The sequence below is a fragment of the Chroicocephalus ridibundus genome, chromosome 11 (genome assembly GCF_963924245.1).
Source record: "Chroicocephalus ridibundus chromosome 11, bChrRid1.1, whole genome shotgun sequence".
NCBI classification, from domain to species: Eukaryota; Metazoa; Chordata; class Aves; order Charadriiformes; family Laridae; genus Chroicocephalus; species Chroicocephalus ridibundus.
Genome location: NC_086294.1, coordinates 16589533 through 16612260, shown reverse-complemented (window position 1 = coordinate 16612260; position 22728 = coordinate 16589533). Strand labels below are relative to the sequence as shown.

Sequence of the window (22728 nt, the reverse complement as noted above, 5' to 3'; positions counted from 1 at the left end):
TTTGCTGTAGCTGAGCACTTTGAAGGCAGTTTTATCAAGGCTTTCTTTACCTGACCTAATTGGCTCTTTAATTGTAACAGTGTATGAAAGCAAGGAAAAAGTATTTAAAAAATAAAATAAAATCACGTTTGTTCATATTTACTAATGATGTGTGAAATGGAGGGCGCTTCCAGCCCTTGAGAAATGCCTCCTCCCACCTCAGAAGGGTGACAAAACAAATGTGTAAGAGGGTTGGGGTTTTTGGATTGGGGATTTTAAAAAGAGCCCAGTAATCGACTCATCCTTTCATGCCCTTATCATGCAGTAGAAGCTGATGCACAGTTTGGTCCCTCACTGCTGGGAGTATCTAACAACTGGCTTTTTGGCTGAAGAGGCTGGGAAAACATCTGGGTTGCTCTTGGCTTAGGGGGTGTGCAGAAAGGGGATATTCCAGGCTTTTACCCTGCTACTCCATAGAGTGGGAAACCTGCTTTTCCCAAGCTGGGAACCGCTCCTCTACAGCCAGGCAGGTGCCAGCCACTAATTCAGCCTGTGCGCTAAATTAAGCTGTGTGGGTAATTGCTTCATTTCATCCCGCTCCGGCAGCGGGTCTGGCATGGCTGGAAAAACCCGGCAGCTGCCGGGGGTCTGCAGCGGGCACAGCGTGCGGAGGGAGGGCACGGCAGTGGGGGAAACAGATGTGGCCTTTAAATAGAGATATTGCTGTCTTGGATTAAGATTTTTCCCCTCTTCTCGTAAAATTGCAAATCAGAGCTAATGGAAGTGCCAGAATTTGAATTAAAAAAAAATATAATTCTGTTATTTTTAGGGTAGGCACAGCAGGGTAGCACCAGATTATGCTTAACTCAGGAGCGGTCTCCTGCACCGAGGAAGCAGCTTATTCCTTGTGCACATTTGCTTCACCTTCCTTTAAGACTTGCCCACTGTCATCTTGGTCTGTAGCTGGGTACGTCCCAGTCCTGTGACCTCTTCTGGAGCTCAGCATTTGTGCAGAAGGGATTAATGAAAAGCATGTTTGTTGGCTAAACATTTGCTTTATGCTCCTTCCACGCTCATTTGCAATTAAAAATCTCACAACAGCCTCATTTCCACTTTAGAGGCCTTGTAGCCCAAGTGAAATTGTTTGTTTGTTTGTTTATTTTCATTTTAAAATACTTAAAGGCTCTGCAGTAGTTATTTTCCTCTGCATTTGCTGGGGTTTGATTACAGGGCTCCCCGTTGCGTTGCTTAAATCCTCATCGCAGTGTCCTGAATTCCAAACAGTTCAGCAGGAGCATTTGTTGGCATAGGAAATGAGGCTGGCGCTTTACTGCTTTTTTAAAAGTATACAGTTCAGCGAAAGAGGTAGAAACCCCTTTCCGTTCCGCCTCTCCTGTGTGGGAGGACGCGTCTGCCGGTGCCTCCTGCAGATACGTTTGCCAGCAACAATTGGGGACTGAGAGATGGTGCCCTCAGTTCTGGTTCATTTTTGTCCAATTAGTGACCTTGGCCCGAACGAAATGGTTTCATGGGGAGTCATGGGAGGGGTGGAAAGAAGGAAAAAATATCTCTGCAAATTGGCCTGACCACTCGGTGACCCTGGGGGGAAAGCTGAAACCGCGGGCACGTGCCGAGGGTGCCGGGGCGCAGGGCCAGCGATGCTTTTTGGGGGGAAGCACGGGACAGCCGGGGTCCACGGGAGGAGGCTGTGCTCAGCATTCCCCAGTAACCGGGCAGCCAGGGCACTTGGGGAATTTTGCCTGTAGATGTGAGTTAAGGGTCAGAATTTAATTCTGACTGTGCGGGGAAACTCCACTGCAAGGATGCAGAGCCTGCTGCGCAGCGTCTGGGACTGCACCAGCCCCTCTCCTTGCCTTGCTGGGTGTCTCAGGAAGCCTTTCCTGCTCCCGGTGACATTTTTAGGCCTTTCTCCTGGGAGCAGTAAGGCTCACGGCTAGAGAAGCACATGCATATTCAGGCAGGAGCCCACCTAGGATGCTTCTGCCCACGTCCGCTCATCGTGCGGGGCGCTGCGGGGCTCCTGCTGCACGGGGTTGTTTGCCAGCCGTTCGTCACGGAGTCAAAGTTTGGATGCTTATCTGAACCGGTTGGATCTGGGAGTAAAACTAGATTTTGGTTCAGACCAGAAGTCCAGCGTGCCCTTGCTTCCCTGCAGAAGTATCCAGCTATTTTTAATGGTGAAACGCCTGCGCGGCTCCAGACAGGGGTTTTCCTGCGCCTGGGGTTGACGTGTCCTGAAGAATTCTTGGTTTTTGGGGGTAGGGGGAACTGGTGCGGTGATGAAATATGATCGTGAGCATGGTGACTTACGGTGTGGCCAGACTCCTTCAGGAGGGGAGGTCTCTGTTATCAGGAGTCATCGTTGTGGCTGATTTCATGCATAATGCCCGGTGCAAATGTCAGCCGGCTAATTAAGTTTCCTGGCTGCCTTCCAGCATTAATGTCCGAGAGGTATATGATTGTTCTGGACACACGCTGAGCTTTGAGAGTGATACAGCACATCTAGATGAGAATTTGCTTAATAACATGCACGGTCAGCTCAGCTCTTTGCCACCGTGGTGCTTAGTCTGGGCATAGCCATGACTTTTTCATCGGTTTGATAGAGATCTCGCACCTCCTTCCTTCGATAGTGTAAAATCACAATGCTGCTGACTTTGGGTAGGTGACTCTGCAAGCCCGTTCTCTCTCCTCCCTTTAATTGTACTTTTATCTGTGTAGGTTTTTGAAGCAGTTATTTCTTGGATAAATTATGAAAAGGAATCTCGCCTAGAGCACATGGCTAAACTGATGGAGCACGTTCGCCTACCCCTTTTGCCCAGAGATTATCTTGTACAGGTTAGTCCGCATATAAGTAATTAATACTTGCACTTAAGCTGCCAGTAGCTCCTTAATCAATGGGCTGTTTGTGCCTGAAATGGGTAATTTAGCGTGTTGCTAAGTTTGTAAACGGAGGAATAAAAGGAAGAAGTGAGTGGACTCTGAAATGGATGTGTGTGCCCAGAAATCTTCTTGTAAATGTGGCCTGTGCTCTGCCAGGCAGTGCCGAGAGCGGAGCTCCTGCCTCTTGTGGTGGAAGCATTCAGTAGTTAATATCTTGGGATTTTTCACCCTGAAAACACCCAGGTGGTAGTGTTATAAGCTTGTGCAGTTTTTTTTTCCCTTGATGCACACACAAATTTTGCTTGGTGAGAACACGTCACGTGTGATAGCTTTGGCTTAAGATGTGTTCTGCGCCTAGGGATGGGTCTGTGTGACTGGCAGGTGAGGTGCTCTCTTAGAAATTGTTCTTGACAAATTAATTCCTGGATCTGGGCCTTGACAATGAGCTGAGAATCCCCAAAGAAGGTGTTGGCACATGGGCTCTTTAACTGCTATGTGTTTATCACACGTCTAAAAAAAAAAATCAATTCAATTGAAATAAAATTGGTATTCACAAGATGAACCCATCATGCTTTTTTTTTTTTTCCTCTCAACTATATCTTCTGATCAAGTAAAAGGTATTGCGTCTCCTTAAAAATTCAAGTCACAGAGTCAAGTCACAGAAGTTACTGATTTTGTACCCAGACTCCTGGTGAATTTTTCTCTGCTGAGCCAAGTCTCTGGCAGAGGGTGAGCACTGCTGCTTGTCAGCGATGCTGGAAAAAAGCGAGAAGCTTGGATGTTGTTGCCTGTGTTTCTTTGGGAAGAGCTGGAAGTCTGTGTTTGTCTTCTGCATTTTTTTTTTTAAATGTTGCCACTTCGGCAGAGAAATTGCAGGTTTCACATTCTTTCTGCAAAGCTCCTTGTGACCTGTGCCACCAAGTATTGCAGTTTAAATGATCTTCCGTGTGTGTGCGTGTTCTCAGACAGTTGAAGAAGAAGCTTTAATCAAGAATAACAACACCTGTAAAGACTTCCTTATCGAGGCCATGAAATATCATTTGCTTCCTCTGGATCAAAGGCAACTGATAAAGAATCCCAGAACAAAGCCGAGGACTCCCGTTAGCCTGCCAAAGGTAAGCCGAATTTGTCACTTTGTGTCACCTCACACCCTATTACTGGTGGCATTTTCTGTCTTTGAAAGGAGCTTGTGTGCTTGCCGCGTTTTCTCATTAACTCCATGATTGTTCTTCAAAGTGGTTTACTCCCTCTTCTGGTATTGCCTGTGCCCACCAAGGATACATAATTAAGTTGGATAAACTTAGATTAAACCCTTAGGAGGAGCAATATCTCTGCTCCCGGGGCCAGGGTCTGCTCTTGAAGCATTTTGTCGGCCACAAGCGGTTTTTGTGAAGGGCTGTTGCTCCTGGAGCTGTGGCTTGGGAACGGCTGACCCGTGGGGCGGCAGCGGCAGCTGCCTGCAGCACTCGGAGGGTTTCTGCTGGCTTCGTAGCACTGCCCTGGAGCCCTGCTGAGGAGGTTCGCAGTAGGTGTCTTTCCTTTTCCCGTATCCATCATCGGAAGCTGGGAAAGCAGGAAACAACAGCACCCAGACCCGTGGGCAGGAAGTCTGTAGCAATTTTCAATAGACTCAAAGCAGCTACTGAATAAATAATCCTTGTTACTCCCCACAATTATCCCGCAGGCGTGTGATGCTCTGGCCACCACTTTATTAGTGAAGGAAAAAAATGACAACAGAAACTGTTTTCTCCATGCCCCAGAGTTAAGCGCAGCTTGCCACGATGTCTCCCAACAGCCTGTCGCTGAAGTTACTAATAAGCATTTCAGAGATTTTAAGACATCAAGACCACAGTGTATGTAGAAGTATTATTTTTCTAAGCACAAGTCATAGGGAGCGTGGTTTGTGGGATGATGTACAAGGTCTGTGCTGTGAGGGACTATTCAGCTGTTTAGATATTGAACTGTCCGTTGGGAAATTGTGGTTCTGCAGAGTGTGTTGGTGCGTTGCGTCCTTTCTGTCTGCTGGCGCTGAGATGACGTTGGTAGAACACAGGTTTGGGGGTATCATGAAAGGCTGATGTGTCCCTTGTTCAAGGACTAAAGTAGTTAATGATGAAAATGAACAGTGAAACAGTGAGTTCGGAACTTCTACCTGAAGTAGAATTTCTCAACAACCTATATAGAAGTTCTCAACATCTTCTGTAGCATGACCTATGAGCACAAACCCAAATCTTCTGCAGGCCTCTCCCTCCCTTCTTTTTAACTGTAAAGAAAGGGGAGAAGGTGATGATCTTCCAGCAATCCTGTTACTGAGAAACTTTCATCTGGTCAGTTGGTCCCGCTGATGAGGGATTACCGTCTGCTGTGAAATCTCTTAATTCTGTAATCGTGTGAAGCCCTGCAGCTTTCCACGGAAGGCTCTTACGCAACTAGTAGTCAGGCTGCAAATTAAGACTCAATTTGCTTTCTAATGTCACATTCTCATCTTTGTAGATCGAGCAGTCTACTATTTTCATACTCTTCAAATTTTTTAAATTGCTGCCTAGCTCTGTACTTTTAAAGCAACTGTGGCTGGAGTTGAGCTCGTTACCCGAGTGACCTCGAGTGACGATCTTATCCCCTCGTCTACTCACAGCCAACTTGCGGAGGCTAAAGCCAGTTTCCCATTGACTCTTTGACTGGATTTGAAGCCCCGTTATCTTGCTTCTAGCTCCTTGGCTTTGCAAAAATCAGATTGTCCTGGGCAGTGTTTGCTCCTACCGATTTGCTGTGCTAAGGGGAGCAAATCCTCCCTCTTGATAGCTGTGGAGGGTAGAAACGTGTTCAGAACAAAGTGCAGGTTGAGTTGTTTGTGGGTGCAGGTGGTTTGGATGCCGCCTGTGCATGCGTTGGTCTGCAGCACCCAGGAGGGGGACTCGGGAGCGATGGGCAGCCCTCGGGCGCTGAGCTGTTGGCTCCTGGGACCACCACCCCTGGGGAAGTCAGCGAGTCCATGGGGAGTATGTCTTCTGGTGGCAGACAGGGCAGATTTGGGAAGGACCACACTGCACTCTGTCCAGGTCTTCTCGCTTTTCCACCAGCATCCTCTGCTTGCCATTGCTGGGAATGGTGTCTGGGGCTGGACGGACCTTTAGCCTCATCCGGCAGAGCAGTTCTTGCACTCCTGATTGCTCTTGATCACCTTCACATTGATCTTCCCTATCTGTAAGGAATTTAGGGTTTAATTACTGGATTTGCGTCAATACATGTTGCAGCCAAAAGCCTTAATGAAGCTGACAAATCACTTCCTTCACCAGCCCAGCACCCTGGGTCTTAATAGTCCTGGTGATTGCCCCGAGTGTCGTCTTCCCCGCAGGTGGCAATCCAGCTGTCAGATTTTATTTGCTAAGTGGCATAGATTATTTTTAGCACCACCATGGAGATAGATAATAACTAAACAGTGGGCTGGCTCTGGAAATTACGCTGGGGTCTTCTTCGCTTCAAAATACTTCTGCAGTGAGTCGTGCGTGTGCCGTGGTGCAAAGCGGTTTTGTGTTTCAAGGGGAAACAGGGCAGGTTGCCCACCATGGAAATGGTAAGGAAGAGCTAATGGAGGCTGAAATATTTAGCATGCATTAAATTGGAGAGAACTTCTTCCCCTGCTGCAGAGGCTTTTAGCAGGCCTGCAGAATGTTTTTGGCAGCTGCTCTTACCAGGTTGTGGTGACGGTTTCTCTGCAGAGAGCAGCTGCCTGAGCTGGTATCTGAGGTTTTCTAGTTCTCGTCTTCCGTCTCCAGGTGATGATCGTGGTGGGTGGGCAAGCGCCCAAGGCCATTCGCAGTGTGGAGTGCTATGATTTTGAGGAGGAGCGGTGGGATCAGGTTGCTGAGCTTCCCTCCCGGAGATGCAGAGCAGGTAACGGGAACGCTTGCTGTAACCTTTTTTGTTTTCCCAGTGCAGCTTTGCAGGGCTGGATGGATGTCCTCAGTTGTCCCTTCAGCCTTCCTCTGTGCCCCCGGCCTCAAGCAGCTCTTTGTTTTTGCCCTTCCTTCCTCCTCTTCCCCTGCACACACGTATCGTTCTCCTTCAGGAGTTGCTCCTGCCTGTCTGCCCTCCGTAGCCACTGTCTCCCCTTCATCACCTCTCTCTCCTGGCTGCTACTCCGTCAATATTTCCCGTCCTCCTCCCGTCCTGCTCGCCTGGCAGTTCACGGGGATCCAGCTTTCTGTGCTGGTTTCCTAGTGAAAATCAAAGGAGCTGAGTCAGGCCCTCTCAGTGCTGAGGAAGTGGGTGATGGAGAACAGATCTGTAAGTTGGGAGCGTTACTCTGAAGACATCTGAGAGGGCTGTGAATGTGGATCACCATTTGGTGTCCTCTCTGGCTCAGAAAATTACTCATTCAGGTGTGAAATCCATCTGTGCCTTATGTTGCTGTGTATTTATGTGCATGTCACCTTCCATATGACACGTGTGTTTCATCATACTTGGCTCCAATACTCTTAACCTGCAGAAAATGCCAAAGACTTGCCCACATTCTGCTCTCCCCCGCTGTCTTACGCACCCCGACAGACGTCTGATGATACTCGCTTCCCGAACTATTTGTAAAACCTCTGTAAAATCTTTCTCTCTCCTTTTACCAGGTGTGGTATTTATGGCTGGCAATGTTTATGCTGTCGGGGGCTTTAACGGATCTTTAAGGGTACGGACGGTTGATGTGTACGATGGCGTGAAGGACCAGTGGACGTCCATAGCCAGCATGCAGGAAAGACGAAGCACTTTAGGCGCCGCTGTGCTCAATGATCTCCTGTATGCGGTGGGCGGCTTTGATGGCAGCACTGGTAGGTGACTGAGCAAAAACCAGGCAGTGCCTGACCCCCAAAAATCTTTTCAGAGACCCCTGCAAAGACTGCAGAGCTTTAGTTGAGGTTCCTGTGCCCTTCCTCTATGATTTTGTAGAGAAAGAGCCAGAGATTGGTTTTACTGTGTGTTGTAACTAACCGCATGCACGTTCTGACCCATCAGTAATTGCAGAGTATCTCATCCTAGTTTTTTTTTTTTTTCTGTAGTGATACAGATCTTTCAGTCTTGTTCTCTGTATGACTGTGCTTATTCTGGACTGAAATTTTCTTTTTTTCCTGGTTTTAGTTAAATTTTGCATAGCAACATGAATAAAATGCCAGCAAGGCATCGTACGGGGTATGTGTGCCTGGGATTTATTTTGGCATAACTGCGTGTTTAAATTCACACCTCTGTCTCTGCTGTAGAGTTTTGCCACTTGGTTAAGCCCTAAACGCACTAATTCAGCTAGTGATGAGTACAATGCAGCGGGGTCTGGGAGAATTTTTAAACCTTTGCATGGATGTTTTGTAATGCTCGAAAGGACATGGGACTTCTGGGCTTGGAATCTGGACTCTGCTCCTCCTTGGTGTCCCCAGCACATCGGGGGGGCAGCAGTCCCAGGGCAGAGGCCATGGGGCCACAATTTTTCCAGCTGCTGACGAAGTGGCGCTGACATGCTGGCCCCAGGCTAAAAGGCAAGGGACTAGAAAATGGGGTTGCAGGATTGTGGGGGGAATTACGGGCTTGGGAGGAGGTGGAAGACGGATGAAAGTGCAACACCAATCTTTTTTTCTTCTCTTTTTTTTTAATTAGAAAACCTGTGTATCCCCTTTTTAACTAGGTCTGGCATCAGTTGAGGCCTATAGCTATAAAACCAATGAGTGGTTTTTTGTGGCTCCCATGAACACAAGAAGAAGCAGTGTTGGAGTTGGAGTTGTGGAGGGTAAGAAAATCAGCAGCCATTTCCATCCAGCAAACGTTACTGTGTCAAACAGAAGCCTGAACGGTTAAGTGCAATAGAAGGCAACGGCAGGAACTGTTCTCTAGACTATCTTCAGTTCGTAAAGATTTATTTTATATGATGTAATCGCGGCAGCTTTTTCCATTCTCCTCTTTATCTTAGTGAAAAATCACGTGTAGCTTTCTAAGAGCCGCAGACCTGTATCAGACCAGCCCGTGCCTCCTCTGAATGCCATTAGGTATGTGCAGGTTTCTTTGAATCCTTATTCTTCCTGGGCTGCTTCTGGCTGGTGAAAGCAAATAGTATTGTGCGGTGTATGCTGTTGCTGTCAGCAGATGCTGCGTGGATGGAGTACCCATCACAGAAAATCTGCTCAGCGAGAGAAACAGGAGCATAGTTCGTCCCACAGCCCCAAGCTGGCGGTTTGGCAGGAATACTAAAACCTGTGTTTATTGACATCAGGCTTGCCGGCACGCACGGCACGATTTGCTCTGGTTTGTAAATGAGCAGGGACTGATGACAGCAAACGCGGGAGCGAGGTGGGTGGAGAGGATGCTTGGAGGGATGGCGGCGGCTGTTGGCACCGATGTGTCAGCACCAAACTCGAGTGAGCTGGAACTGAGCAGCTTGGTTTGACTCCAGGAGAAAGAACAGTTTAACTGGGAACCATTTCTTCCTTTAGCAAAATCAATTCTGAAGCAAGTGAAAGGTTTTATGTGACCTCGTCTTTAGCGTGGCGTAGCAGTTTCCAATTAGTACAGTGCGGAGCAGCCGCTGGCACGAGCCTGGTTATAAACTGCGCTTTGAAGTGGTTCAGTTCGACCTGTGTGAATAGGAAATATGTGCAATGTGTTTATGTACATGAAATGTGTTTATTCGAGAAGGAGGGAGATAAAGTCAGAATAAATAGCGGTGGTTGTGCTAAATTTGCATGTTTTAGAAGCGTCTCCTTCAAAACTGGCCCATGCTTGTGAAGCGCTGGGCTGCTGGTAGTCAGTGGGATTTGCTAAAGTGGGTCAGTCATTTGAATGTGAGACGAATATCAAGTACATCCCTGAGAGATGCATTTCTGTGGACAGGTTTTCTACTGGAGACACATGAAATCCTTTTCCTTTGCTTTGTTTGAAAGTGCAAATAAGTGTTGCACATGGAGTCAATAATAAAAAAAAAGAAAAAAGGGAGGGTGTGTGATGGGGAAGAAGAGTCGATCGTATTGGTAGGGGGAACAAGCTGCAGCCTGTAGTTATTCCACAATGCTCGTCTGAATGTGATGAAGATTGAACTGATGTCTGTGGGTACTGAAAATATCTAATAATTGATGCCAGCCAGGGAACTTTATCTTGTCTTGCTTGGTCTGGCACTCTTGCCTTGATTCGTTGACTAACACTGAGCGTGTTGAAGCACAAATAAGAGTTTGAAATGTTTATAGAGACAGGAAGATGCAGGAGGAGCACAGTTGTAAACCTGATCCTTGCAGACATCTCCTAATGATCACAGACTGAGGAGGCCATGAGTGGAGCTGAGGGAGAAAGAAAAGACCTGGCCGGTTCTTGGAGCCTTGCAAGCATCAGGGAAACAGGAGGATGCAAAAGCGTAAGACTGTAGATGATAACTGCTGGTGGGAGTCCAAGTTCTTGCTTGACTAACCTGGTCTGATCTCCTTCCATGACAAGGTGACCTGCTTAGTGGGTGAGGGGAAGGCTGTGGATGTTGTCTACTTAGACTTTAGTAAAGCTTTTGACACCATTTCCCACAGCATTTTTCTGAAGAAACTGGAGGCTCAGGGCTTGGACAGGCATACTCTTCACTAGGTAAAAAAACTGTCTGGAAGGACAGGTCCAAGGAGTTGGGGTGAATAGAGTTAAATCCAGTTGGTGGCTGGTCACAGGTGCTGTTCCCCAAGGTTCAGTATTGGGGCCTGTTCTGTTTAATATCTCTATCAATGATCTGGACGAGGGCATCGAGTGCAGCCTCAGTAAGTTTGCAGATGACACCAAGCTGGGCAGGAGTGTTGATCTGCTTGAGGGTAGGAAGGCTCTACAGAAGGATCAGGACAGGCTGGGTCGATGGGCTGAGACCAATGGTATGAGATTCAACAAGGCTGACTGCCGGGTCCTGTATTTGGGTCACAACAACCCCATGCAGCGCTAGAGGGTTGGGGAAGAGTGTCTGGAAAGCTGCCCAGTGGAAAAGGACCTGGGGGTGTTGGTCGACTGCTGTCAGAGTATGAGCCAGCAGTGTGCCCTGTTGGCCAGGAAGGCCATCAACATCCTGGCTTGTATCAGAGAAAGTGTGGCCAGCATGACTAGGGGAGTGATTGTACCTCTGTACTCAGGACTGGTGAGGCTGTACCTCAAGTACTGTGTTCAGTTTTGGGCCCCTCACTACAAGAGGTGCTGGAACGTGTCCAGGGAAGGGCAATGAAACTGGTGAAGGATCTAGATCACAAGTCTTGTGAAGAGCAACTGAGGGAACTGGGATTGTTTAGTCTGGAGAAAAGGAGGCTGAGGGGGAGTCCTTATCATTCTTTACAACTACCTGAAAGGAGGTTGTAGCGAGGTGGGGCTTGGTCTGTTCTCCCAAGTGACAAGTGATAAGACAAGAGGAAATGGCCTCAAGTTTCACCAGGGGAGGTTTAGATTGGCTATTAAGAAAAATTTCTTCACCGAAAGGGTTGCCAAGCATTGGAACAGTCTGCCCAGGGAAATGGTTGAGCCACCGTCCCTGGAGGTATTTAAAAGATGGGTAGATGTGGTGCTTAGGGTCATGGTTTAGTGGTGGACTTAGCAGTGCAACATTAATGGTTGGACTCGATGATATTAAAGGTCTTTTCCAACCTAAGAGTTGCATAGCTCATTTTTGGCCAGGCTCTGCTGTTATGGATTAAAGATTGGTCTTATTCATGGGTTTTATACAAAAATTTGAGTTAGAATTTTCCTACATATTTGTTGAACTTTGTTAATGGTTGTTTGTTGTAGTGTCTAGGAGGCCTGATCTTCAACCTTAATGCCTTTGTGCTAGGTGCTTCTAAAGAAGTGCAAAGACACCCTCTCTGCCCAGAGGGTTTACTGCCTTAAATGCAAAACAAGCTGATGGACAATACAGGGAGAAAAGGAGAAAGTATCAGTCAGGCCTATGAAGAGAGGACATGGTGGAGCATCAGTCTTGTTTCATGCGTGGTGTGGTCTGGTGGCATCTGATCATGTTTCTCTGGTCTCATTAGGTGTGTGTTATTCAGCTTTCATTGAGTCGAGGTAGGGAGGGACAGGTATTCCATGCTGTGAGGGTCCCCCGTGGTATCTTCTATGTTGTGGTCACTTGGCACAAGTGAGCAGGCTGGCCTCAGCTGTGCTAGCAGCATTGCTTGGTTTTGATTTGGCCCAGGTTCTTCAAAATCAAGTCTAGGTTTCCATGCAGGTATTATATTAACATAAGAGGCTATTGCGTATTTATTGCTCATGTGATATTGTAATTAATGTACAGTATCGACCTTTGACAGCACACCTTGCCGTGTGGCACCTGAACAGGAGGAAACACTCCGTCAGCAGAGCATGCTTTGATGTTACTTCTTCTCCTGGGCCAACAAGTCATTTGGAAAACCCTCTGGGCTTTTGGTTTCTAATTAAGCCGTTGTGTTGTGTTGTTTCCTTGTCTTAGTTGACAGCTTTAACAGCTTTAAAAACAGTCCCGCCTGTCTGCGAGTCTACCTCAGATCCTTTCGCTAGGATTTTCCCCAGGCGTCCCAGCAGGTTTAGGCACGTCTCCCAGGGCCTCCCTCAGCCAGGATCTGTCCTCACCTGGGGCTGTCAGGCATGATGGTAACGTCAGCCAGTCCTAGCTGTAATGCCGATGTGTGTCTCTTCCAGGAAAGCTCTATGCTGTGGGGGGTTACGATGGAGCGTCCCGTCAGTGCCTTAGTACCGTCGAGCAGTATAACCCAGCCACGAACGAATGGACCTACGTAGCCGACATGAGCACGCGACGCAGCGGTGCAGGTACTGGCTCTGAGATGTGTTCTCAAGAGTGGCTGGTCGCTGGGTTCTCCTCTGCTCACGGAAAGGAAGGAGAATTGTGTTTTGGCATTGCGGGGCTGGCAAGTGCAACCTGTTATTTCCCGCTCCTTCCCATGAGGGGAGAATCCATAATTGCTTGGAAGCTCTCAGCAGCTCTCCTGACTTCGTTAAAATCTGCCAAATTGAAATTAATTTCTGGATTAATGAAATAATGTTCAGTGTTTCTAAGTTGCCTCGCTAACAGGTGCATCTCACTTGTAAGCAAAGAGGTGTCTTTCCAAATCGCCAGCTGCAGGCTCAGCCGGGGACTGGAAAGCCAAGCTGCACCTCCTCCTCTCCTGTCCTTTGGGGGCTGTCAGATGGATTTTCCTTGTGGACCTTCTCTGCAAGCATCCAGTGGGTGCTTTGCAGCACAAAGCACATCTGCACTTGGTGATGTGGTAACAAAATTCATCTCGGATTGCCCCTGCTAAGCTAGTTTTTAGCGTACCTTTTGCTGGCGAGAATTGGTGATCTGGAAGATTAGAGGAACGGACATGTTAAAAAAGGATTATATTCGAGTCTTGATGGTGTCTGACTTACTACGTGATGTCATGTCAGGTAGGCACTTGGCCTCTCTGTGGCTGTTGCTTTCCCAGAGGGATAAAAGCTCTTATCCATTGCACTTAAAATCATCTTCAGATGAAAGGGAACGTGTGAGTGTTGGTCCTATGGCTCAGTGTGTGCACGGGGTCCTCCCTGATGTCAGATTGTGCAGTTCTCGTCGTACAACAGCCGAAGTGGCAGTTGCCCAGAGGTGGCCGAGCTTGGAGGCTGCCCTTTGCGTGGGGGCTGAGATAACCCTGCAGGGTAAGCTGTGGTGGGAATTTCCTTCTGACCTGGGCAGCTGAGAGGCTTCTCTCCACACACCGTTATTCTTTCCTCGCTCTAATACCTTTTCCATAACTCCAGGTGAGGCAAATATGGTCACACACTGTTGGTTTGAATTCAGTTGAAGAGGTTTTTAGTATCTGCTTGATGCTTAAACCTCGCCTAGTGCAACCTTATAGGAGAAGAGAGTGAGCATCTCATGTTGTTGACAGCATATTGAAACACAACAAACAGAGGTGGATTTTAGTGAATTTTCTTTGAAAAACACTGTTCCGAGCACTGCTTCACAAGTACATCTCCACAGGGCAAGTCCGGTATTAGGGATGCTCTTACTTGCCAGCCAAATAGCCTTGCTGTTTTCTGTTCCCAAGCCGAACGCTGAGCTGCCCAAGTTCTGGTTGTCACCCAGATGCCCCTCCAGCAGGCACCGGGGAGGGGACTGCCCAGTGCCACTCCCGGTGCTGCAGCACGATCTATCGTACAGCTCCAGAAATGAAACCGTGCTCCGAGCTGCCGGCATCGCCGTTCCGATGCTGACATCTAGCGGAGGTGAGGGCAGGTGTCCCCAAGTCCCCAGGGTGACCCCAATCCAGGCACTGGGGCTGTGTGGGTGTGCGGGTGCTGGGTTTGCTGGGCTTTCCCCTCCTGGCAGGGACGTCCCATCCATGTGTGCCCTGTCTTGCCGTACAGGGAGGCAGTTTTAGGTGGAAACGCCTGAGAGTGTTTCTGACTCTTTTACTCTCTTACTTGCTTAAATTAGTTTACTAATTAAATTATTTAAGTGTAAAATTTTTGCTAACAGCTGAATATAGTCAAATGCTAAGGAGTAGCAACCCCAGACTGCTGGGCTTAGACAGGGTCAGCTTTCCTCACCAGTTAAATGAGTTCCCGTTCCCCAGTCAACTGGGAGGCACCAGCCCTGGGGCCAGGATATGTGCTGGGACACGTTCTGCTCTTCTTGGATGGTGCACATTGGAGTACCTCAACCAGATTGACGATTTCACCCAATAAGGTGGATATTTATGGCAGTTAGAGATTAATTACCAGTGTTTTCCAGAGATGAATCATGAATCCCAATGTCACGTTGGGATTTCAACACCTGGTCAAAGCCAAACCCAGCAGTAGCAAGTTAAGAAAATCTGGAGAAGAGAAAGGTGATGGTGGTAGCCCTGCAGCAGCTTTCCTGTCCCCAAACGATGGCGTGCCTGCTGGAGTTTTAATTCATTAGTTGGTCTTGGTTAGGCATTGGCCCATTTTTGGGTGGTGGAGGAGCAATAATGCTCAGACGGATTCTTCCACCTTGTGTTGCCATCCCTCAGGTGGAACGTGGTGGCTGCTGTGGTCCATGCTTCTGCTGACTGTGGCAAGACTCGGAGCAATGTGACGCATCGTATTTTTGGGATGTGACATACCACTAGGAGATGTTCCTGTGGCGCAGGAGCTCCCAAGCCTGCTCTCTCTGGCTCACCGTCGCAGCACTGCTCCTGTAGTCGCCTTTCTCTGTGCTGCACGTGGCAAAGAGGAAAGACGTTTGCACGGGACCCAACTTGAAAACCTGTCAGTTTTACGCTGGCAGGGCCCCTCTGCCCTGCTCACGCCTTTCTGTCTCTGTGCCTTTCCCTCAGTTGTCCGCACGAGTCCATCTTCACGGCGCAGGGGCCGTCCTGCTGGTTAATGCCTGTGGGGTTGAAATGATGCAATTCGGTTTTATGTTTTGGTTTTACTAACATCCCACCTTGTTAATTTTAATAGAGGCCTTTGAACCTATTAACGAAGAAATGTTGCTGGAAGTTTTAACTCTCACGGATTGGTGAACGTTTTAATTAATTAATTTGCTTAATATTAAGCAGAAGCACCCTTCAGATCCCTGTCATTCACAGAGTTTGAGCCAGAGGCCTGCGGAAGTGGCTGGGAAGGTGGCCTTGGGGGCCCTTTTTCTGTGCCAAGTGCTGCTGCCATGTTTGGGGGCACGAGTCGAGGAGTGGGGGGAGAGGAACCCAGCGGCAGCCTCAAGAACTGGAATCCATAAGTTGTCGAGAAGAGGAAGAGCGTCCAAGGGATGAAGCCATGTGGCACAAAGGCAGCAGGAAAAACAAAATAAAAAGCTCCTGGAGTTGGGAATCAGGCTAAAAGCAAAGGGCCCCGTGGTGGAAAAGATCGGGCAGATAGGGGTGAGCTGGGGTGGGATGCAGCGGTCAGGGAGGTAAAGGGAAGAGCGAACAAGTCAGTCCAAAGAGACTGAATAAAGGCAGAGGAATGTTGTGGGACTAGACTATTGATCTCAGATGGACTAAGATCTACCTGAGAAGGGGCACAGCCCTGAAAGACAGGACGCCTGCCAGGGGTTACTGTGCAGGCCTGCTGTAGTGCCACGCGCTGGCTGGGTGGAGAGTTGACCCAGGTGATCCTGAGGCACGTGTGGCCCATGTTTCGGAAATGCCTTGGAGAGGCCAAGCAGAAGATCCAGGGACATGCAGCCCTTTCCCCTGTATGTCTGGCTAACGCTGGGCTCTGTTTGGCAGGTGTTGGTGTTCTCAGCGGGCTGCTGTACGCTACCGGGGGGCACGACGGTCCCTTAGTAAGGAAGAGCGTGGAAGTCTACGATCCAGGAACAAACACCTGGAAACAAGTAGCAGACATGAATATGTGTAGAAGAAATGCAGGTAACCACAAGAAGCCTTTCTGTGACGTTTGGCTGCAGTTATCTGTGTGGTTTTCAACGCGACTAACGTGCTAGTGATGTAAGTGATCAGTATTGTAAGAAAGGGATGAAAATGGAAGATGAGGTGTCTGCTTGGGAATGAATCAGTACGTGGCAGGCGACATGTCATGGGGGATGAGTTAAGTTAGCCCGTGTCTAACCATCTGCGCTCTGCTTTGAGGTGTGTGCGCGGTGAATGGTCTCCTCTACGTGGTGGGAGGAGATGATGGTTCCTGCAATTTGGCCTCGGTGGAATACTACAACCCCATCACAGACAAGTGGACGTTATTACCTACCAGCATGAGCACGGGGAGAAGTTACGCAGGTAAATAGTCAGTGGGAGAGCTGGCAACAGCTGGGCTCATTCGTAAGCTTGGGAGCCGTGCCTCCCAAAGCTTTAATCTTATGGTTTTGTATGTTTTATGTTTGCTTTCAGTAGAGGAAACTTCCGTAGAAATAGTAGACACCTCTCTCTCTGCCCGCCTGTTGCTGGTCTTTGGCTTTGCAGGATGATCTTAGCCACATTGCAGCCCAGAGCTGCTCCTACGATAACTGTGTCTGTCCATTCCTATAACAGGTGTGGCCGTGATTCACAAACCGTTGTGACATGCGATCAAGCCAACGCGAGGAGCAGAAGTGAAGTGGATCCAGCTGGGTGGTGTTGGGAAGACGACTGACTTCTGATTTGACCCATCTCATTGCTGTTAACGTCTTAGCATGACAAGTGATACGTTACAAACATCATCTGCTCTGTGGCGGATTGCCTAGCAAAGGGAAAATCCCTCTGGGGACATGTTCCATGCTAGACAACGAGGTGTTGCTTGTTATTTGTGGTGCAATCAACTGTTCTTCTCAATGGCTAGTGTCCTGAGATTAAACACTGTGCTTGAACTGCAGGCACTGAACTTCTTGTGTGAAACAAAACTGCTACGTTTGGGCATGTGAGTAAAAATGAACACTTCTGGATTTCTTCACTACTGATGCTCCATGCACATTATCAGTTGAACGACTTGCTCACTGTGCCTGGAGGGTGGACTTTACTACTGGCAGTGGGAACTTCTGAGTACCAACCGAGAAAAGCAGTCAGCAGAAGTGGACTGGAACAGGGTGCTCTGGCTCGAGTGTGACGCTGTCTCAGTCATACGTTTGTATATGCCACTGGACTGCTGTATGTATCCTTGAAATGCTTGTCGTATGGTGGAAATAAATACCGTGTGATTTTTCTACTCGCCGTGAATGCTGTTTGCTGTACGTGATGGGACCTGCTGGGCAGTGCCTTCCCTGGGGCTGACCTCTCGGCACCTGAACCACACGAAACTTCGCAACCCCACGAAACGTGCGCTGCTCCCATGGGGTTTATTGCTCCTGTGAAACAAACGTTGCTTCGAATAGAAAATATTCCCAGCCCAGGCGTTTCAGCTGTGCTGAAAGCCCCAGTTCCCGCCCTGTCCAGCATCTCAATGCCATTTCATAATAGAGCGTTTAGATGTTAAAAGAAATACCTTATAGTGCCATTAATGTAGAGGCGTTACACACAGCGAGAACCCGCCGTCACCCAAGCGGTGATTAATGAGCAAGGTAAAATACCTGCAGTGTTTTAATGCTTCCAGAGTATGGAGATTAACTAATCACTGTCACTGTAATTGCTGTTTTAATCTTGCCTGTACTGAAGGCGTTCCTCCGTTAGTATGAAGAATTCATCAGATTATTCAAAACAGACAAATCTGGATCCAGCTGTAAGGTAGCTGTCTTGCTTACGTCCCAAATTCTTAAAGCTTTCTGTTGGACTTTAAAATACCTTTTTATGTCTCCTTGTGAGCTCTGGCATGCTGCTGCATACAGGCGTGGACTCCCAAAAGACTCCCCAGCTAAAGGGAATTAGTGAAGAAAAATATTTTCTATCCTCTTTTTTTCTTTTTTTTGGTGGTTGGTTGGTTTTTTTGTGGTTTTTTTTTTGCCCCCTGTAGACCAGCTGAGGCTTTCTGTAGCAGGCAGCTGGCCTGCGGGACCTAATCTGCCCGTGTTACTGTCGAGCTCCAGCACTGTTGTTCTGCTGGTTTCTTTCTCCATAGACTTATCAAAAAGACTCCATGGGACCTTCTACAGTAGAAAAGAAAAACACTTAAAAATTTATTTCAGAGGGATCTAAGGCAACATCACCTCGTGCAGCTTTTGTAGAGGAGTGGGTTACTTCTTTAAATAAGTAGATTTTTAGTGTTAGAGTGGTCGTGGTCCTTGTAAGATGGTGCCTGTTCACTGTGGGAGAACAGCACCTACTGTTGCTGTGTCACCTCCACGGAGGGGGCTGACCTTCAGGGGGCACGTTAGGTAGCACCCGCTCCTCTTTGGATGTTCTTGTTTTTACAAACAAAAACAAACTGTCCAGAGAAATGGCAGTATTATGCTTGATGTCTACCCTTCCATTGTGTGTCAGCTCAGAGGTCTTGAAAATAATAATAATAATAAAAATTTAGTCTTTAATACCCTTTAAACCTCTTGCTTTGGGTTCTACAGTCTGCAGTGAAACATGCCAAATAGTAGTACGATGTGCTGCCCTTTTTTGAGGTGTTGCTTGCTGTAGAAGCTATTGGGGCTGGTAGGAACGTGTCCCTGAGTGCAGCTACCTTCACGTCAGTCCTGAGCTGCACCTTTACAGGGACAAAAGCAAGAGGATGCCTTGGGTTGGACAGACTCAAGTTCACCGCCCCAAAAAGGTCTTTCCCTTTCAGGCAGCCTGTGGGAATAGAAGATAAAATGGGACAGGCAAAGCATCTTGTCAGAGTTACCATCTCTTGTTAGACTGGGATGACTAGACAAGGGTAGGCAAGTGTTTGGGCACTCGTGGCCCTCGTTAGGGCTGGTATAGACACAGGGAATGTAAAGCTAATTAGCTGCTCTATAGCCCATCGACAGCTCAAGAGTTGGAAGCAGTTGCCAGCTAACCTTCTCGCACTCATAGCATCACTGGAGCAAAGACAAATGCTACCCAGAGACGAAGAGTTTATGTGGGCTAGAGATAAAATCTGGTAGTTAGTGTTAGACAGATGCAAGTTTGAAATTTGTCGTGCTCGTCAGGTGTCGTGAAAGGTGAATATGCCTGAAAGTTGGATAGTTTCCCCACTGCTCTTTATAAACCTGCCTCGCTGAAAACAGTCTTTTGGTGTTTTTCTCCTATTGTAAAATGGCATTTCTGCCCACTGCTGACCCGGGGCTTGCTGGACAGGGCTCGGACTCGCAGCCCTTGCCGGGGACGAGTGATGCTGTTCCTGGCGGCAGCCCGTTCTCCTCGATGGCAAAGGACGCCTTTCTTTCTTTCCTTCTCCAACGTTGCAGTGTTATGCAAGTCAAGTGACCTCGTTTTCCAGCTATGCAATATGAACAACCGTAACACGTGACGAACCAGCTGTATCCCCCCACCCCCCTTGAAATGCTTTTTGAATTTGTCCATCTTTGGCGTGTGGTTTCATGTTTGTATTGTCCGTTCTGAGCACCTGAGCCAGATCCTTTAAAGATTGCCTTTTTCTAGGACTGAAAACGTAGCGTTAGTGCTAACAAATTTTACTGTAAATATTTTTATAAGACAATTTTAAACAATTTTTTGGATTGCTTTTTATGGTTGTCAATGACACTTCTGTTAAATTCGGTGTCTAATTCTTACGCTCCAGTGCAGTTTTTGCTGGCCATGACGTGGGTGTGAATCTCTCTGTTTTCTGCACAACGAATTAAATGTTAACTAGGATGTGGGACAGCTCTTATGTTGATTCTAACATATTAGAAGGACGGCGCGGGGCTCGACGTTATGAGATAAATTAAAATCCATTACCTCAGTCACCAGGACGCTCTTAGATTATTAGTTATTTTACAACAATACCCTGATTTAACTTTCTTGTGCCATGCGTTTGCTTCCCGGTCAGCTTGGTGGACAAGCTGTCTCTCAATCATTTAGTTCCTTGGCTTCTCCTTGAAGCCGGAGGATGCCACGCACGCAGCAGCGCCTGCGAAACCCCCCGGCTGCCAAAACCACTGAAATAATTGCAAGAGGTTTTGTAAACGCTTCACAAACCGAACTCAGGCTGCTTCCTCGCAACGGTCCTGTGCGAACATGGAGGCTTTCCTCAGCCCTCTTCTGCTGTCGGCTCTTTTTTGGGGGGGTCACCACGTGCTGTGACCCCCTGTGGCATTCTGGCTGCGGGTTTCCCAAAGGTGACTTGGCTCTCGCGGGGGCGGCATCCCTGGGGACACGCACCCACAAAACCCACCGGCACCGCGGCGGGGGGGGGCCCACGCTGCTGGGTTTGCAGAGCAGGCGAGCGTATGTCGAGCGGGATAGATTTTGCCTCAAGCAATCTGTTGTTTAAACAAGTTTGAATCAAGTCCAGCTTTTCCATTTGTGCCTAATAGATAAATTGGGGGTGATTAAACCCAATTTTCAGTTCATTCAGTTTTATCCAAATACTTTTTTTGTACCGATGCGTACAGCACTGTAATTACCATAAATGCGCTTGGCAGCATTTGCATGACACCACCGTGAAAGCTTAATGCTCTTCTCTCGTTTGCGGTGTTTGGAGACCAAAATCCTTAATATCCAGCGATGTGTCATGCCTCTTCATCAAGCTAACGTGATGGTTCAACAGATAAATGCAGCTTGTTTTTAACCTTTGGATTCGTTACTAATAAAATACAGTATCAAAGCAGTTGCCCCCTTGGCTTTCCATCTTGCCCGTAAATCACAGTCACGTGAGCGTAATTTGTTGCTCAACGCCACAGCGTTTGGGAGTGTGTTAGACATTATGGTCTGGAAATGAGTGAATTTACTTTTCTTCCTCTGCCCTTATCTTTGTTTATGGGTTTATAAATTATTTTCCTCTGCAGTGACAATAAATAAATAAATAAAAATTGAGAATTTTAATTTGTATATTTTATGTATAAAAAACCCTTTAAGAAAAATGGATGATTGTGAAACAATTTACCTGGGTGTGAAATTCTTTGTTTTTGTAAAACAGACTTTGTTGGTTCAATAGCTGACAGTATGATGTAATGAGTCGATTGACTGTTTAAGCTAATTTTTTTTAATTAAAGATTTTTTTTTTGCATGAGTGTGAAGGACCGAGGACTTTTCAAAGTAATTCTCCTGACAGCTGTCTTGTCCAGCGCGATGAATGACTAAAGAAACATTCTTCACTGGCATATTTATATTATAAAAAGAAATCATGTTGTAGTTCCCCATCCTTTAATTTGAATAAAAACTGGACTAATGAAACTCTTCTGGCTCTGTTTTGATTTCGTTGGCTTCTGACAGCGAGGAACAACCTCGTCACTCCACGTGGCTTCCCCCCTCCCTTCTTTAATTACAGCAAAAACAAGCCCTGGGTTCACCTGGTGGTGTTTGGAGTGGGGCAGTGGTGCTCGCGTGCCGCTGCTGAGAGGGCCAAGTGCTGGAGGAGACGCTGCCCCGATGCCCGGCTCTGACGCTCTCCTGGGGTCTGTGCTGCTCCTTTTCCAAGGGAGGTTTAAGGCTGTTTGGCTGCTGGGGGGCAGGAGAAGAGCGTTTCTCTTGGGGGTGGGAAAGCCCTTGGTTAGGGGCATCGATGGCAGAAGACAGAACCTTTCGGTGAATGTGATCGGGAAGCGAGAAAATGTGAAAAAGGAGAGTTTACCCCCATGGGCTCAATATTTCTTAATAACACCATAAAGCAACACGTTTCCTACACCGCTGGAGAGATCAACACGTTTAACAGGTAGCACAACTCATTTTGTCTTATGCTTACGATACGTCTCACTGAGCTCTCTGCTTTTCCAGAAATGCTCCTCGTGCCTCATCTGTCAGTAACGATGCTTGATGTCAAATTTACCATGTGGGGCCCTGAAATTTAATTACCTGATGAGCAGGTAATGACATATTGTGGGCTGCTCTGTGCGGCTGGGGGACTTTACAACTATTCCTTATTTTATTTCAAAACGACATGTCTCCCGCACAGTTGGCCCCTTTTTGTTCAACTTTAAATTGATAAATCTATAAATCTATGAAGCTGCGGCTAAAGAAAATCCTTTGCAATACAGGAAGAAATCTCACTGCCTTGATTTAGCTGCCTGAGTTTTTCTCTATTATTACTGTTGTTTCCTTTTGCATCCTATGTTTTAGTCTTTTGGCATGTGTTGCACCCCAGATTTCACCCTTGCCAGGACACGGACCATACAGCAGTAGCTCCCACCTTGTCTCATCTGCTCAAAAGGGCAAGTGCTTTTGCAGCAAGGAAAGGAATAGGAAAGAAATCTGGGGAAAAGTCACCCAAAGGGGTTGTACGGCAGAGCTGCTCTTGTCCCTGACCGAACCAAGTATTTATTTGCGCACGCCGCTGCACGGGGCAGCACGTATGAGCCCAGCAAGTTCATGTCCCACCTTGTCTCTGGTGGTACATCGCGTGGCTCTCGTGCTCCCGGCTTGCAGGAGGGCTGTTCCCAGGGAGCATCGCTGATCTGGTGAG

The 22728-nt window shown here is 47.7% G+C and overlaps 1 protein-coding gene across 2 annotated transcripts in view; it reads left to right on the top strand.

Moving 5' to 3' along the window:
• Nucleotides 1–21502, top strand: part of KLHL3 (kelch like family member 3) — a 55847-nt gene extending 34345 nt beyond the window's left edge. For both annotated transcript variants that reach the window (XM_063349532.1, XM_063349533.1), the window contains exons 7-15: nt 2719–2835; nt 3846–3995; nt 6657–6774; nt 7500–7697; nt 8540–8641; nt 12526–12654; nt 16065–16205; nt 16425–16568; nt 16821–21502. In XM_063349532.1, coding sequence (XP_063205602.1) covers nt 2719–2835; nt 3846–3995; nt 6657–6774; nt 7500–7697; nt 8540–8641; nt 12526–12654; nt 16065–16205; nt 16425–16568; nt 16821–16849 — 1128 coding nt within the window. In that variant the 3' untranslated portion in view covers nt 16850–21502. The remainder of the gene's footprint in view (nt 1–2718; nt 2836–3845; nt 3996–6656; nt 6775–7499; nt 7698–8539; nt 8642–12525; nt 12655–16064; nt 16206–16424; nt 16569–16820) is intronic.
• Nucleotides 21503–22728: the final 1226 nt, after the last annotated feature.